The 13,590-nt window shown below is 46.7% G+C and overlaps 1 protein-coding gene across 1 annotated transcript; it reads left to right on the top strand.

Moving 5' to 3' along the window:
* Positions 1-1,550: 1,550 nt before the first annotated feature.
* NAPG (NSF attachment protein gamma) lies at positions 1,551-13,225 on the top strand (the record flags this gene model as incomplete). The annotated part of the gene is made up of 12 exons (XM_079717141.1): positions 1,551-1,606; positions 3,150-3,217; positions 5,088-5,172; positions 5,879-5,896; positions 6,555-6,585; positions 7,543-7,652; positions 7,762-7,828; positions 8,391-8,461; positions 9,558-9,636; positions 11,453-11,532; positions 11,989-12,118; positions 13,082-13,225. 12 exons carry the CDS (start codon positions 1,551-1,553, stop codon positions 13,223-13,225), a joined length of 939 nt encoding a protein of 312 aa, XP_079573267.1.
* Positions 13,226-13,590: the final 365 nt, after the last annotated feature.

Here is a 13,590-nt window from a genome sequence, read left to right as displayed (position 1 = left end):
GATTAACAGCAGAAAAGCATACAGATTCATTGACTAGACGTTTCAGGTGACATGGGAGTCCCATAAGGAGATGGGGACCAGAAGGCATATCTGGTTCCATGCTCACCACTGTGTCCTGCGTTGTGTAGGAACAGAGCCCGTTCAGAGTAGTTACAGGAAATACTCAGTAAAGGAATGTGTGAACAAGGGCCAACGAGGAGGAGGCTACAGACTCTGAGTGTAAATCCCTTAGAAGAACTCTGCACCCTTTCACCTGGTTTTACAGGTTGACCACACTGGGTGGTTAGTTAAGTGTGATTTCACTTAAAGATGTAAGGTTTTCTGTTTCTGGACAAAGACATCAGAGACGGTCCTCCTGTACTTCCCCAGTCACCCCAGAGCGGCGGTGGACAGGCAGTCACGGCCACCACATTTCACAGCTCCTGTGTCCCCACCTCTTGAATCTGGACTTGCCTTGCGACTTGCTTTGACCAATAAGATGGGCAGAAGTGGAGTGGACTTGGTCCCGGGAGCCAAGGCCCAGCTTCCACTGGCCCCTCTAGGATTGCTGTGGCCAGAGGACAGGACGACGGGAGGCCTCCTGCTGGGGTGTGACTCTACCAAAGAGCCTAAAGGATGTGAGGATGGACGGGGAAGGGCCGAGGCCACTTCACCCAGACACCAGAGGAACCGCAGCACATCTGCAAAAGATGCAGGTAGATTGGGAGACAGGGTGGTGGGCCCGAAAGGAAGGTCTCTTCTAATTGCTATTTTTTATTAAACAGGAAGAGTTGGCAGTCAGGCGGGGAGGCAAGGAGATTGTGTTGGAGTTCTGAAGGGAAATGGGTGTGGACAGCCATCCCAGCGAGTGGGCGCGTTATCTGACCGGGAAAATGTACAGTCGCTCAGCAGCACAGAGGCCTCCTGGATGTTTGTGAGTATTAATTCGAGTAACGAGTCATGTTAGCAGCTGTTTTGTTTTCCTCCAGCCCCCTTCACCTGCTCTGAGCAGTTCCGGAGTCGGTGGAGAGCTGGGGTTTCCCCAAACAAGGAGAAAAGAGGCACAGAGAACCCGGGGTGTTTCGGGGACACGCAGGTGAGAAGCTAAAGTGATGGAGCACGGAACCCACGCTGGGTAAAGAGGGACGGGTGAATAGGGGCAGAGGGACGGGACAAGGCGGGAGTTCTGTTGAAGGTGAACAGTTATCGAATTATCGGAGCTAGGGCTCGGTCTGTCGCACTCCCTGCCGACCTGCCGGTGGTTAGAACAGCGCCTGACACATAGCAGATGCTCAACAAACTGCATTCCACTGGCGAATGGAATCGCGAAACCCCTTTACTACCCACCGCGCCTGCGCACTTAGCCACGCGTGCGGCCAGCCCGGGCGCTCTGCGCCTGCGCAACAGCTATCTGCAGGGCGCCTGCGCAGCTCCTGGGCCGCTTCGCTGCACTAGGTTTGAGCCCTGCGGGCCCCGGTAGCGCGGCTGCGACGCAGTACCGGCCTCCTCCTCGGCGTTCCCACGCCCATTCGGCGGGCTGTTGGCCTCCACGTCAGGGCCGCGCCGCGGAGATGGCGGCTCAGAAGATAAACGAGGGGCTGGAGCACCTGGCCAAAGCAGAGAAATAGTGAGTAAGAGGCCCAGCGCGGCCCTGGGTAGGCGCCTGGACCGGGCCCCTCCGAGGCCGGTCTGAGTCAGCACCGGGTTGGGGGTGCTGGGGCGGGGCGGGGCCGGGCGGGCTTGGTGGGGCCGCCGCGCCCCGGAAGCGCTGCCGTCGGACGTCGGAAGTCGTCTTGCCTCGGGCCGTGGGGGCGCCGCCGTTGTCGCGGGCACGGCACTCCAAGTCGGCAGTCGGGACGCTGGTGCTTCCCGGCGCGTTGGGCGGCTTCCAGGCCCAACTATATTTTGAAATCTAGCTTTTCCCAGGTGTATGTAGCACATAAGACAATTGAGAGATTGTATCTTGTTTTTGGTGGGATTTTTAAAAATTATGGGCTTTGGGGTAGAGGTGGTGGATTAGAATTTTGCTTTATTACAGTACTTCCTCAATTGGTGGATTAGAGTAGACAGGTTGCAATTTAAGGATTTTATTTTTCCGAACAATAATGTTTTTGGTAAGCTTGAGAATTATTTACAAATTTGAATCTTATAACAGTATTACACAAACACAAATGTTAAATAAATTTAACTGGCAAAAAATTAAAAGGAACAAAATGAAGGGTGTACTTCTGCAGGCTCTGGGGCTTCCCTGTCTCTCAGTTCAGGTGCTCCCCTGATTCTTTGGAAGGTAACACTGTTATATGTAAGCAGGCTTTCACTAACTGAATTCAAATGTAGAATTTAAGATGGTGTTTATTTAGCGGTTCTTATGCACACCCAAGTTTGACAATGTGAAATTATCATAACATTTTAAAAAGAGGTGTTTCAGAAAGGGCAAATTAGATAAGGACTCAGTTGATTGTCCTCTGGTGCGGCGTCTGAGATGCCGTGTGATCCTGGGATCCTGGAAAGCAGTTTGTCGTGCTTCCCCGTCATCTTCTCTGGTTGTCCTTCCTGTTCACTGGTGGCTAACTGCAGTCTTTTTTTGCTGATTCTCTGTGTCTCTCTGAGTGTTTGGCTCTGTAGTCTTTCTGGCCTCTCTCTCCAGTCTCCCTGCGGGTCTTCACGGGTGTGACAGGTGCTGATGACTCTGGTAACCTGCGGCCTCTCCTGAGCTGCAGTCTCACGAGTCCACCTGCTTATTGCTGTGCTTCAGCCCACCTCAAGCTTTAGTGCGTCTCAGGGCTTGTTACACCCTGGATTGCTGCTGCTGCCACTCCCGGGGTTCTGGTTCAGCAGGGCTGGGCTGGGGCTCAGCACTTCATACATTTCTAGTGCACTTCTGGGTGATGCTGCTCATCTGGGGATCAGGCCTTGAGAACCTCCACTCCCCTTGGATACTGTACAGACATTTCAAAAGGGGGAAACCATGTCTATGACAGTGGGAGGGAAAGTGGTGAGGTTGTTTGTAATTGTCAGTAAGTTTGGATGGAGGTGGGCGAGATGGGGACTGTGTACCTGATGGTCCCCACCCCTCCCTTTTTAATGACCTACAAGATCCTTATAAGCAGGGTTCTGACTTAGGAGTGTGGTTGGTAACTTCTGTTAAATGTGTCTCTCTTTCATTTTAGCCTGAAAACTGGTTTTTTAAAATGGAAGCCAGATTATGACAGTGCCGCTTCTGAGTATGGAAAAGCAGGTACGTGTGACTGTAGCCCTGTCCCTGCAGTGTGTAATCTTGAAGCAGGCTGGTAACTTCATCTCGGCATAGTTCTCACTCTTAATGCTTCCTATATAGTATTTGCATTGTTAAACCCTGCGCTTTTCCACTTCCTGTTTTCAGATGTCTTGAGTTCTGAGCTGTAGACCCAGCCGCCTCTCCCACTCCCACGAGTGCAGGTGGCACGGCGGGTGCCCCTGCAGGCTTTTAGCACCGTTTATATGTTCTTGAACTTCACTCAGTTCATACTATTTCTGGGAGTTTGGTCATATTTTTTACTACCTATTACTGAATAAAGATTTTTCTCGTTGGCTTTTTAAAACCTTAGGCTTATCTTGCGCAGTTCTGCACACCGAGCGCGTTTGGCTCTTGCTCTTGATGACCCTCCCTTGGAGATGCACTGATAGGTGTTCATGAAGAGTTAAGCTCATATGCATGTTTTATTGCCTTTATATGCATATGAGATAAAAACAACCTGAAATTTGCAACAGAAAGGGAATTGATTAAAAATTTAGCATCTTAAGTTATGGAATGATAGTTTTCAGCATCTCCGTGATTATTTTGGACATAAAGCATAATACGATTTTGAAATACCCTGGACACATTTTACTGTGTGTTTCAGCAGTAGCCCTGATCACATTTGTTAGCCTTGCATAGAAATCACCTAGGAAATGTGCTTTTGGCAAACTTTAGTTTTAGTATGTCACCAAGAAGAAAGAAGTCAGATAAATTGAAACTAATAGAAGTCAGATAAATTGAAACTAATCAGCATAATGTAGGATGTATTTTCTAGATAATAAAAGAAATGACAACAAATTAATCTTTAGCACTTTTATTTAAGTCCTGAGTAAATTCTCTGTTGCATTATGGAAATTACTATACCTCATATTTAGAAGGAAAATCATTAGAAGTTCAAATTTTACATGGATTTTATGGACACCTTGTACAAGAACACTTTTGTGACTGGAGGGCACAACATTTTGCAAGTATCCTCCATGAGGGAAATTTAACACAGAGTTGTTATGTATGTATTTGTGACCATGAGCTGCTTTCAGAAATGAATATTTCAAGTCAGATTTTCCCATTAAAACATCTTTTGTTTATTTTCTTTACGGGGTTATGCAAGATACATTTCATCAGTAAATTTTTCAAAGAGCAAAATGTAGAAATGCAGGGATGAAAATAGTTTGGCATTTGTTTATTTTCTACATTTTGTTAAATATAATTTTAAGAGTGTGTTTTTAACAAACAATGTTTTCTTAAAGCAGTATCCTTTTCATTTATTTGTAAGCAACACTTTGTAAGTTTTCCAAAGTCTGTAAGATCATATTTAAAGATTGTGCCAAAAAGGAAGTTTTATTATAAAAATATTGATTGTGTTTATTGGACTTCAATTTCAGAATAATTTAAAAGATAGAATAAGCCATAACTAAAGCACTGTTTCTAAATGTGAAACTGGTGAGGTAAGGTGCTGTTTTAGTGACAGTGCCTGTAGTTTGGGTGTGTTGGTTTGACTGATGCCGTCTTAGTTTCCCAAAGCTTAGATGGTGGTGTTAGAAAGACTTGGGCTTGAGTGGAAGGAGCACTGATTTATTACCAATAGTGTACAATTAAGAAAAAAAAAACTTTTGAAAATACTTGTAAGTTATTGATAATCAAAGTTGTAAGAAAATGGCTTAGAAAAAAGTAGTATTTATAGTTTTATGAAATTTCCTAAGTATTTGATTAAAATAAGTGTTAAGTTTATTTTCTGATACTTCACATGTCATGCACATTTTGGTAAGGATTCATTTGAGGTTTCTTTAAATGATGGAAATAGACAGTCTATATTTTTTTTCCTCTCTTTCAGCTGTTGCTTTTAAAAATGCCAAACAGTTTGAACAAGCAAAAGACGCCTGCCTGAGAGAAGCTGTCGCCCATGAGAATAACAGGGCGTATCTTTTCAGCCTTTAGAGATTGTTATAAATTTGCTGCATGTGGAGTACAGTGCTATTAAACTAGAAGCCACTTAGAAAAATACTGCGTGTCTGAACTCTGAAAGTGCATTTATAGAGACTTGATCATAAGGTCCACACTGTTTTGCAGAGCTGCGTTTGAGAGTTTATTTCTGTTGTTTCTGGATTTGCTTGATGATGGTTTTACTTGGGATGAAGTGAGGGAGATACAGAGACAGGTGCTGAAAAATGAAGAAGTGGCACGGGTATTAGAGACATGTTAACTGCTCTATAAATATTTTTAAAATGAAGTCTTCCTCCGGTATTTGAAATAAAATTTTTAAGTAGTTTAAAACAAATTTTCCCGAGGTATTTTATAATCTTATCAAGTAAAAAATGTTTATTTTACCTCACTTGCAGATTATGGATATAATAACCTTGCATTTTAGTAAAACTTCAAGTTAATGCATAATGGAAGTAGCTTAAAAATCGATGTGGTGTTTTGTCAGTGTTTTTGTGAATTATGTAGTTTTTAGGAGACAGCTACAGGCGATAAATTTTTCTTCTTTTCCTGATTTGTAGGGTTCATCTTTTCGAACAAACTGGGGCAGTGATTTAGTTAACCTTGTTTTTTAAATAGTAGATCTTTAGAAACTATTCATTTACTTTTTTTTTCCTTAATTTTGACTTTGTTACATCTATTCAGTCTTTTTCATGCTGCCAAGTAAGTAAAAATTCTCCGTGTGTTCATGTATTTGTAGATTATTATGTTTTAAATGTTGCTTTTTCTTAGGTCAGTAAATTTTTCCTAAGTTATAAATTCAGAAATAGTGAATTAATTTGTATTGATTTAAATAAAATAGTCATTTCCATTTGTTTCAGTCTTCACCTGAAACTTAAAAATGAAGTCACTCCTAAGATAATTCAGTGTTTAAGTTAAATCACCGTCATATTTTTAGGACCATTTTGTTCGATAACCTATGAAAAAACAAGTTAGAATCTCTTTTTTTCTCTCTTTCTTAATAGTTAATGGTGCCTGTGGAGAGAAGCAGGAAGTTTTCTTTTGCTTTTGTGGAGAAAAACACTTACTTGTTTCAAAACTTGGATTTAGATTTAAGTACAATAGAAAGTCATTTAACCTTTACTTAACTTTGCATCTGCAAAGTGAAATCCCTTTACCTCAGATGTCTGTTGTTTCCAAGGCATTATTGCCCATGTAAATAAAAGGAAGAAAAATTATGTTGTGTTGTAATGAGAGCCTAAAGTAAGTGTGTGTTGTCTGAGCCAGTTTTAATTGATGGAGCTTCTCATGTCTGTGGTAGAAAGTTTCTCTTCCCGCATCTCATCAAGATCTCATCCGAGAACTTATATTCTCTCTGCAGAGCTTATGAACAAGCCGGCATGATGCTGAAGGTCAGTACCGTTCTGTCACAGCTGCTCCGTAAATGAGTTATAGTTTGAAGTCCCCATAAGAACAAGACCAGCAAGTTTTGTATGCTAAAGAATTTGTCAACTTAGTGAAGGACAGATTTGAAAACAACCTGTGCGAGGTCAGCAAGGAGATACAGTATACCAGCCCTAAATAGATAATACCTGTAATCTTTACATCTAGCTTTTACATGATTTTTCTTCAGTTTTTAAAGAAAGTTTTGAATGGGAGATATTAGACATAGGAGCACGTGATGCTGAGACTTGGAGTTTACTAATGAGATACGTGGGGTCACTCTGTTGATGGCGCTTAGAGTAAGAGGGCTGCAAGCGCAGGTGAACGGAGGGCTTGCTGAGATGGAGGAGGCCGGCCTGGGCGTGCAGGGATTGGGGAGAAACACGCCCCAGGAGGAGGCTGGCTGCTGCACAGCCCCGCTCGCCAGGGCCGTGTGGGGCGCAAGCCTGCGGATGCCGTAGCCTATGACATGTTTAAAATACAAAGCCACAGAACAGACCTCCTGTGAAAGTATCTGATTTGAAGATATGGAGGGTTGAAGCAAGCCATCCTCGGAAATGACACACAGCCCTTGGGCTGCCAGTTTGCAGCCTTTGGCACAGGCCTTGTATGTAGTAGGAGCTCATAAGTATTCCAGGAATTGTAAATGATTAGAAAACCGTGAAGAGCAAGTGTTTTGGTTTCTACTATGTGTGTAGTTTCCCTGAAACTCTGTGAAGGGATGAACTCTGCAGAAATCAACTGATGCGTTTTTGGTTTAGCTAACTGAAGCTTGATGGAGAGAGTGACCATGTGAACGCATTTCATTTTCAATATGTTTATTATTGTATTATGTTTTGGGTCCTTTGCTTTCTTGAATTTCAGATTGTTAACTCTGTATTTAAGTTGATGCACTTACTGGTCCATGCCGTATCGTTTGCCTAAAGGAGATGCAAAAACTTCCGGAGGCTGTTCAGCTGATTGAGAAAGCCAGCATGATGTACCTGGAGAACGGCACCCCGGATACAGCAGCCATGGCCTTGGAGCGGGCTGGAAAGTGAGTGTGTGGACACAGGTCTCTGAGTGGAAGTCTTTGTTTTAATAAAGTCCTTCGAAAAACAAGTTTTCTATTTCTCATGTAAGTCCGATTTTCTTGTCTAATTTAGGCTTATAGAAAACGTGGATCCAGAAAAGGCTGTGCAATTATATCAGCAGACAGCTAATGTGTTTGAAGTAAGTTTGAATTCTTTTTCTTTGAGTATATAGAATTTTATGTTACGATATATAGGAAAACAGAGAAATGCAGTGGCTACTTTGAAAACTTTTCTGTGCTCACAGCTGAACTCTTGTGTTCTTCTGTTAGTAGTGAGATGGCTTAGCAGCTTTGGAGGAATTCCCACTCCCACCCCACCCCCCGATCCAGTGCTATTACCTTTTTTTTTTTTTCCTTAAGATTTATTTATTATTTATTTTTGGCTGCATCGGGTCTTAGTTGCAGTGTGCGGGATCTTCGTTGTGGCACGTGGGCTTTCTCTCTCTCATTGTGGCGTGCAGTCTCCAGGGCGCGTGGGCTCTGTAGTTGTGGCCTGTGGGCTTAGTTGCTCCACAGATTGTGGGATCTTAGTTCCCTGACCAGGGTTCGAACCCACGTCTCCTGCATTGTAAGGCGAATTCTTTACCATTGGACCACCAGGGAAGTCCCCAGTGCCATTACTTTTTTATCAAAAATTGTTAGGGGAAGAAAAATATTCCTACATTAAAGCAGCCAACACGCTCTTCTCTTGGATTCCTGCAGAATGAAGAACGCTTACGACAGGCAGTTGAATTGCTAGGAAAGGCCTCCAGGCTGCTGGTGCGAGGGCGCAGGTACGTGTCATAGAGCTGTGCTCCTGTGTCCCTGTGCCCTTCTGGCCACAGGGACAGGCTTGTTAATCTTTTTGGTGTAACCATGGGCACACCAGGCTACAAAGCAGCAGCACGTTGGATTAAATATTGAAAGATCTGCCGCTTCTGTAAAGTGTCATCCCAAAATGTATCGTGCGTTGTGCTCTTGTTGGCTAAGACCTGACTCGGCAACTTGGGAGGGAGCAGTTGTCTTGTTCTGTTGTCTGGTTGGGTGGTGATGCCTCTCAAGGACAAGTATCTGTATGAGCTAAGTGACAAGATGCCCTAAGTGCTCACCCAGGAAAGTTGACAGGTTCTTGACAGCCAAATAGCGTCTTTAGACAGGGTACTAATTTTTTCTCCTTCACACTTAGAACCTATGGCACAAATAGCCGGACCCCAGAAACCTAGAATCCTATGGATTTTCCTTTTGTGTTTTACTTCAATTTAAGCTTAGTAAACAATCTCCCTTATTAATAAAATTCTGCAAAGGAAAATATGTGAGAGTAGATGGAAGAAGACTGTTGAGGGTCAAAGTGGCGAGAAGGACTTTTTACCGCCTCTCCCTGTCTGCTCTCCCCTGCTGCGCGTTCTGGCCCCAGGAGCTCTCGGGGCTCATGAAGGCCGCAGTGGGCGTGTGAGGGCCCTGTGGGGGTCCTGGTTCCGGGGAGCCAGTGCTCTTGGGGCATCTGCATGGCCTTTCAGTGAGGGAAAGGGATCCACGGTGATTCAGTCAGGGCTGGGCTCCGGCACTTCTCACAGACGCTCACAAAGCTGTTTGTTGGACTTGATGGGTGCTCATTAATGGATGGTCCTACCAGACCTAAAACTCCGCATATGAAGCGGCCTGTCCTTGAGTTCTTTCGCTCTGTCTGCCTGGTGTCTAGAAGGGCGAGTCTGACATTTAGACGGCAAGCCGGGTGAGCAGAGCTTACGGAAACACGGGTTATGGAGCCGTTGTTACAGTGCCTGATGTGATCTTTATTTCTGTAAAACCTGTAACGTCAAGTACATTATAGGACCTCTGCTGTGGATCACTTAGACCTGCCTTGTTCTGCATTTCTTGTTTTGTCTTTAGGTTTGATGAGGCGGCACTCTCTATTCAGAAAGAAAAAAATATTTATAAGGAAATTGAGAATTATCCAACTTGTTATAAGGTATGCTTTGAAAGTGCTTATATTTGGCTCTTCCTTAGATCATTTTTCATATTGGTGTAACTGTGTACCTAAGACCGGGTTCCCTGAATGTTTGTTTATTTTTAAAATAATACCTTATGGGTCTCTATTTTTGGCCAAGATGGAGTAAGCCCACTATCACCTCTCTCCTGATCCCAGCTAACACTGCTGGGCAAAACAGAAGGCTGTGCCCCTCGGACCCTGAAAAGTGAGCAGCCAAGAGGGCTGGAGGGCAGGGAACACAGGGCGGCTTTCCTCCCTGAGGGCCCCCCGCCCCATCTTTCCAACCAGAGGGGCTGAGAGGAGAGGCCCACGTCTCCTGCTCCTTCTCCCTTGGCTCCTCTGCAGCTGAGCCCTAGTCGTGGAATTGCAGGTGGGACGGTGGTGCAGGCGGATGAAACACCGTCTGCCCAGCCGGAGGAGCTGGGAAGATGGGCTCAGAGAGCCAGGAGAAGAGCCCAGAGAGGAGGGCTGGAAGTGGGCCCTCCCCGCCCCAACCCAGTACGCGTGTGTGCACGTGTGTGTGTGGCTGTGAGTGTGGGGGGGGCACTCCAGCTGCGTGTGCAGGGCACACCCAGAGCAGCGGAGCAGGTGGCTGAACTAAGACTAGAGCCACTGCCCAGAATGCAGACAGAACATGCAGCCTGAGCCCGAGATCGTGGGAGGGTCCTGCAGTGTCCAGGGGACAGTCCCAAGTGACTCAACATAGAACGAGTCAGTAAAGTGTGACCGTTGTCAGGAGGAAGGACCACAGAGGTGACCCGGATGTTGGAGTCACCAGGTCAGGACCAGGAAGCAGCTGTGACAGCTGCTCCGTGTGGCAGAGGTGAACATGGGTGAAATAATGGACAAAAGGACTGATTTTTATTTTTTTAATAGAAACTATAAATGAACTAAATGAGAATTTTGGAACTGAAAAAGCAGTGTCTGAAATAAAATACCGGATGGGCTTAATCTGAAAACGGAGATGACAAAAGATCAATAAAAGTAATCTGAAAAAATAGATATAAAAAAGATTGAAGGGGCTTCCCTGGTGGCGCAGTGGTTGAGAGTCCGCCTGCCGATGCAGGGGACACGGGTTTGTGCCCCGGTTCGGGAGGATCCCATGTGCCACGGAGCGGCTGGGCCCGTGAGCTATGGCCGCTGAGCCTGCGCGTCCGGAGGCTGTGCTCCGCAACGGGGGAGGCCACAACAGTGAGAGGCCCACGTAACAAAAAAAAAAAAAAGATTGAAAAATACTTTGTGAAGAGCTGTTTTGCCGATAAGATCTTATCAGTTGTGTCTGTGGTCTCAGTCCTTTTGTTGGCTTATAAATAGTGTCTATTTCTGTTACATGAAGTTTCCATTCATTTATCTTTTCTTCGTGTCTCTTGAAGAATTCCAAAGTAGAATTGCAGAGTTATGCCCCCTACTTCTTGTTCCCTTTTCAAGATGAAACCTCTGTAGGCATTTAGAAGAAATTTTCTGTAAATTGTGGAGTGGCTGTGTTCTGGGGCTTTGTTTCTCCAAGTGTGGCCGTCAGACTGGTGGGACCACGACCACCTGGGAGCCAGTGAGGAGCAGTGGACTCTCAGGCTTCCCCGCCACCAGCTCCACCATCTCCAGCAAGGCCCCCGGGTGGGGTGTGCGCATTGGAGTTTGAGGTGTGCTGTTCTGGGGTGTTCTCCCTGCAGTGTCCTGTGGAGGTGGCTGCAGAATTCACGAGTCTCTCCAGGTGCAAACCGAGTCAAATTCCAGGTGTCAGGAAATTGACTTCTGCAGGGATATGATCTTGGCCTAATCACCTCTTTTGTTTCAGAAAACAATTGCCCAAGTCTTAGTGCATCTGCACAGAAACGACTATGTGGCCGCAGAGCGCTGCGTCCGGGAGAGCTACAGGTAAGACCTGCCAGTGCATGGCTGCTTCTCTGCCCCAGCTTACTGCCTAGATAGGCAGTCCTGGCTGTGGAACGGGGTTGTTTTCTGTTTTTTTGTTTTTAATAAAGTTCAGAGCAATATGAGTGCATGGCTAGCATTTCAGCTTCTGCAGCAGGATTTTTATGAGTTGTGTTCTTTCCTGTGTTTTTCTCCTGGGGGCTTCTGTGGAAGTGAGTGACTTGAGTGATTTTATGATATTTGCTGTCTAAGAAAAAAATAACAAGAGAAAGAAAAGTCTTCAGGTTGTATGTTACAGGAAGGTCAGGCTATAAGGGGTTTTCTACTTGGCGACGTTTAAACCGAGCATCCTGAGGCTGGGCACCCTGGCTCCGGGGCCCGGGGTTCTCCGCTGTCGGCCGTCCGGTGCGGGTGGGTGCGCCGAGGGCCGGGTGCAGACGTGCCGTGTGCTCCCCACAGCATCCCTGGCTTCAATGGCAGTGAGGACTGCACCGCCCTGGAGCAGCTGCTCGAGGGCTACGACCAGCAGGACCAGGACCAGGTGGCCGAGGTCTGCAACTCGCCCCTGTTCAAGTACATGGACAACGACGTGAGTGCCTCCTCTCGGCCCTCCTCTCGGCCCTCCTTCCCTCTCCCGTGGGCTCGTAAGGTTTCTCCCTCTGCTGTTTGCCTGGAGCTGCTGCTCAGAGAGGAGGCTCACGACGGGTGTGCGTTGCCTGGCTGGCCGGCTGCCCGGAGGTTTGCCGTGGGCGACGCCCGCTCCTCCGTCTGCTGGCCTCCCTCCAGGGTGCTGGGTTGAGTGAGTTTCTCTCAGGCTCACGGTCTCAGGGCCCATGGTGCGTGGCCTTTGTGGGTCGGCAGGCCTGTTGGAATCCCACTTCTGAGAGCACCCGCTGTGTGGTGCAGGGTGGTGGCTGACGGTCTGAAGCTCAGTTAACTCCTCTGTAAACGTGGGGCAGCTGGTCCCCGTCTTGATGCCTGTGGTGAGAAGTGGATGAGTCGGGTGAGGGGCCCATCCCCCCACGGTGGGACGCCAGCTGTGACCCAGGCTTCTCTTCTTCCCAGTTTCCCTGTTCAGTAGATTCATGAGCGCCTGCTCATTGGATTTGGTCTGGCGGGTTTAGTCTTGTGATGGTATCAGATCAGTGTAAGACCTTGGTAGTTTTTTTTTTTTTTTAATAAAATGATGTACTTAGAGGAACCACTGTTTTTCTAGGTAAATTCTGGCATCAGCTTTTGTAAGTTTGTGTTTTCAACACTGACTCAGCAGATGGTTATTTCGTAAGGACCAGAAGTGTCCCTCAGCTCGTGTGTCCGGTTATCTGATTCCTAAGTGTGCCGTAGAATTGAGGTTTTCCTCGTCGTGCCCCTGCCCCGCCCTGGTCACAAGCCCTGATGGTTGAGCAGCGCTGGGTTTTGTGGTGGTCTTTCCGTCTGAGTGGTATCCGGGGTTTTAGGGGGCGGAGAGCAGGCTCATCTCACAGGTGACTCCGGGGAGGCGTCGCGGGTCAGGCCTGAGTGTCCAGTCTGAGCAGTGCTTTGTCATTGACAGTACGCGAAGCTGGGCCTGAGCCTGCTTGTCCCAGGAGGGGGAGTCAAGAAGAAGGTGGCGGCCCCCCCGCAGGCCACGCCCGAAGGCCACGCCGCCCCCGCTGCTGAGGACGAGGAGGACGAGTATGCAGGGGGGCTCTGCTAGGCGCTCGTCCCCTCACAGACCCCGCACGGCCTGGACGTCGCCTCACGGCCCGGGGGGCGGCCAGACCTCACGCCATCCTGGCTCTGATGCTGGTAAAGACAGAGTCTTAGCTCCCGTTTCCTGGACCACCTGTCCTGCCCACTGCCTGTGAAGCATTTTTTTCTTTCCATGATAAGAGCTCTTCTCAGACACCAGCAGGCATTAACAGAGAAATGTACTGTCACATTTTAGGACAGTTGACTTTAAAATAGGCAAACCAAATTCTAGACAGATCTGTTCTAAACAAAGATAATAGGCATAGATAGTCTTAGATAGCCTTTTCTCTTGGGCTCTTGTAATTTATTGTTAGAGAAGGGTTTTTTGCA

The sequence above is a fragment of the Hyperoodon ampullatus genome (genome assembly GCF_949752795.1).
Source record: "Hyperoodon ampullatus genome assembly, chromosome: 13".
In the NCBI taxonomy this organism is placed as follows: domain Eukaryota; kingdom Metazoa; phylum Chordata; class Mammalia; order Artiodactyla; family Ziphiidae; genus Hyperoodon; species Hyperoodon ampullatus.
The sequence above is the reverse complement of the archived record's forward strand: the minus strand, read 5'-3'. Positions and strand labels throughout refer to the sequence as shown.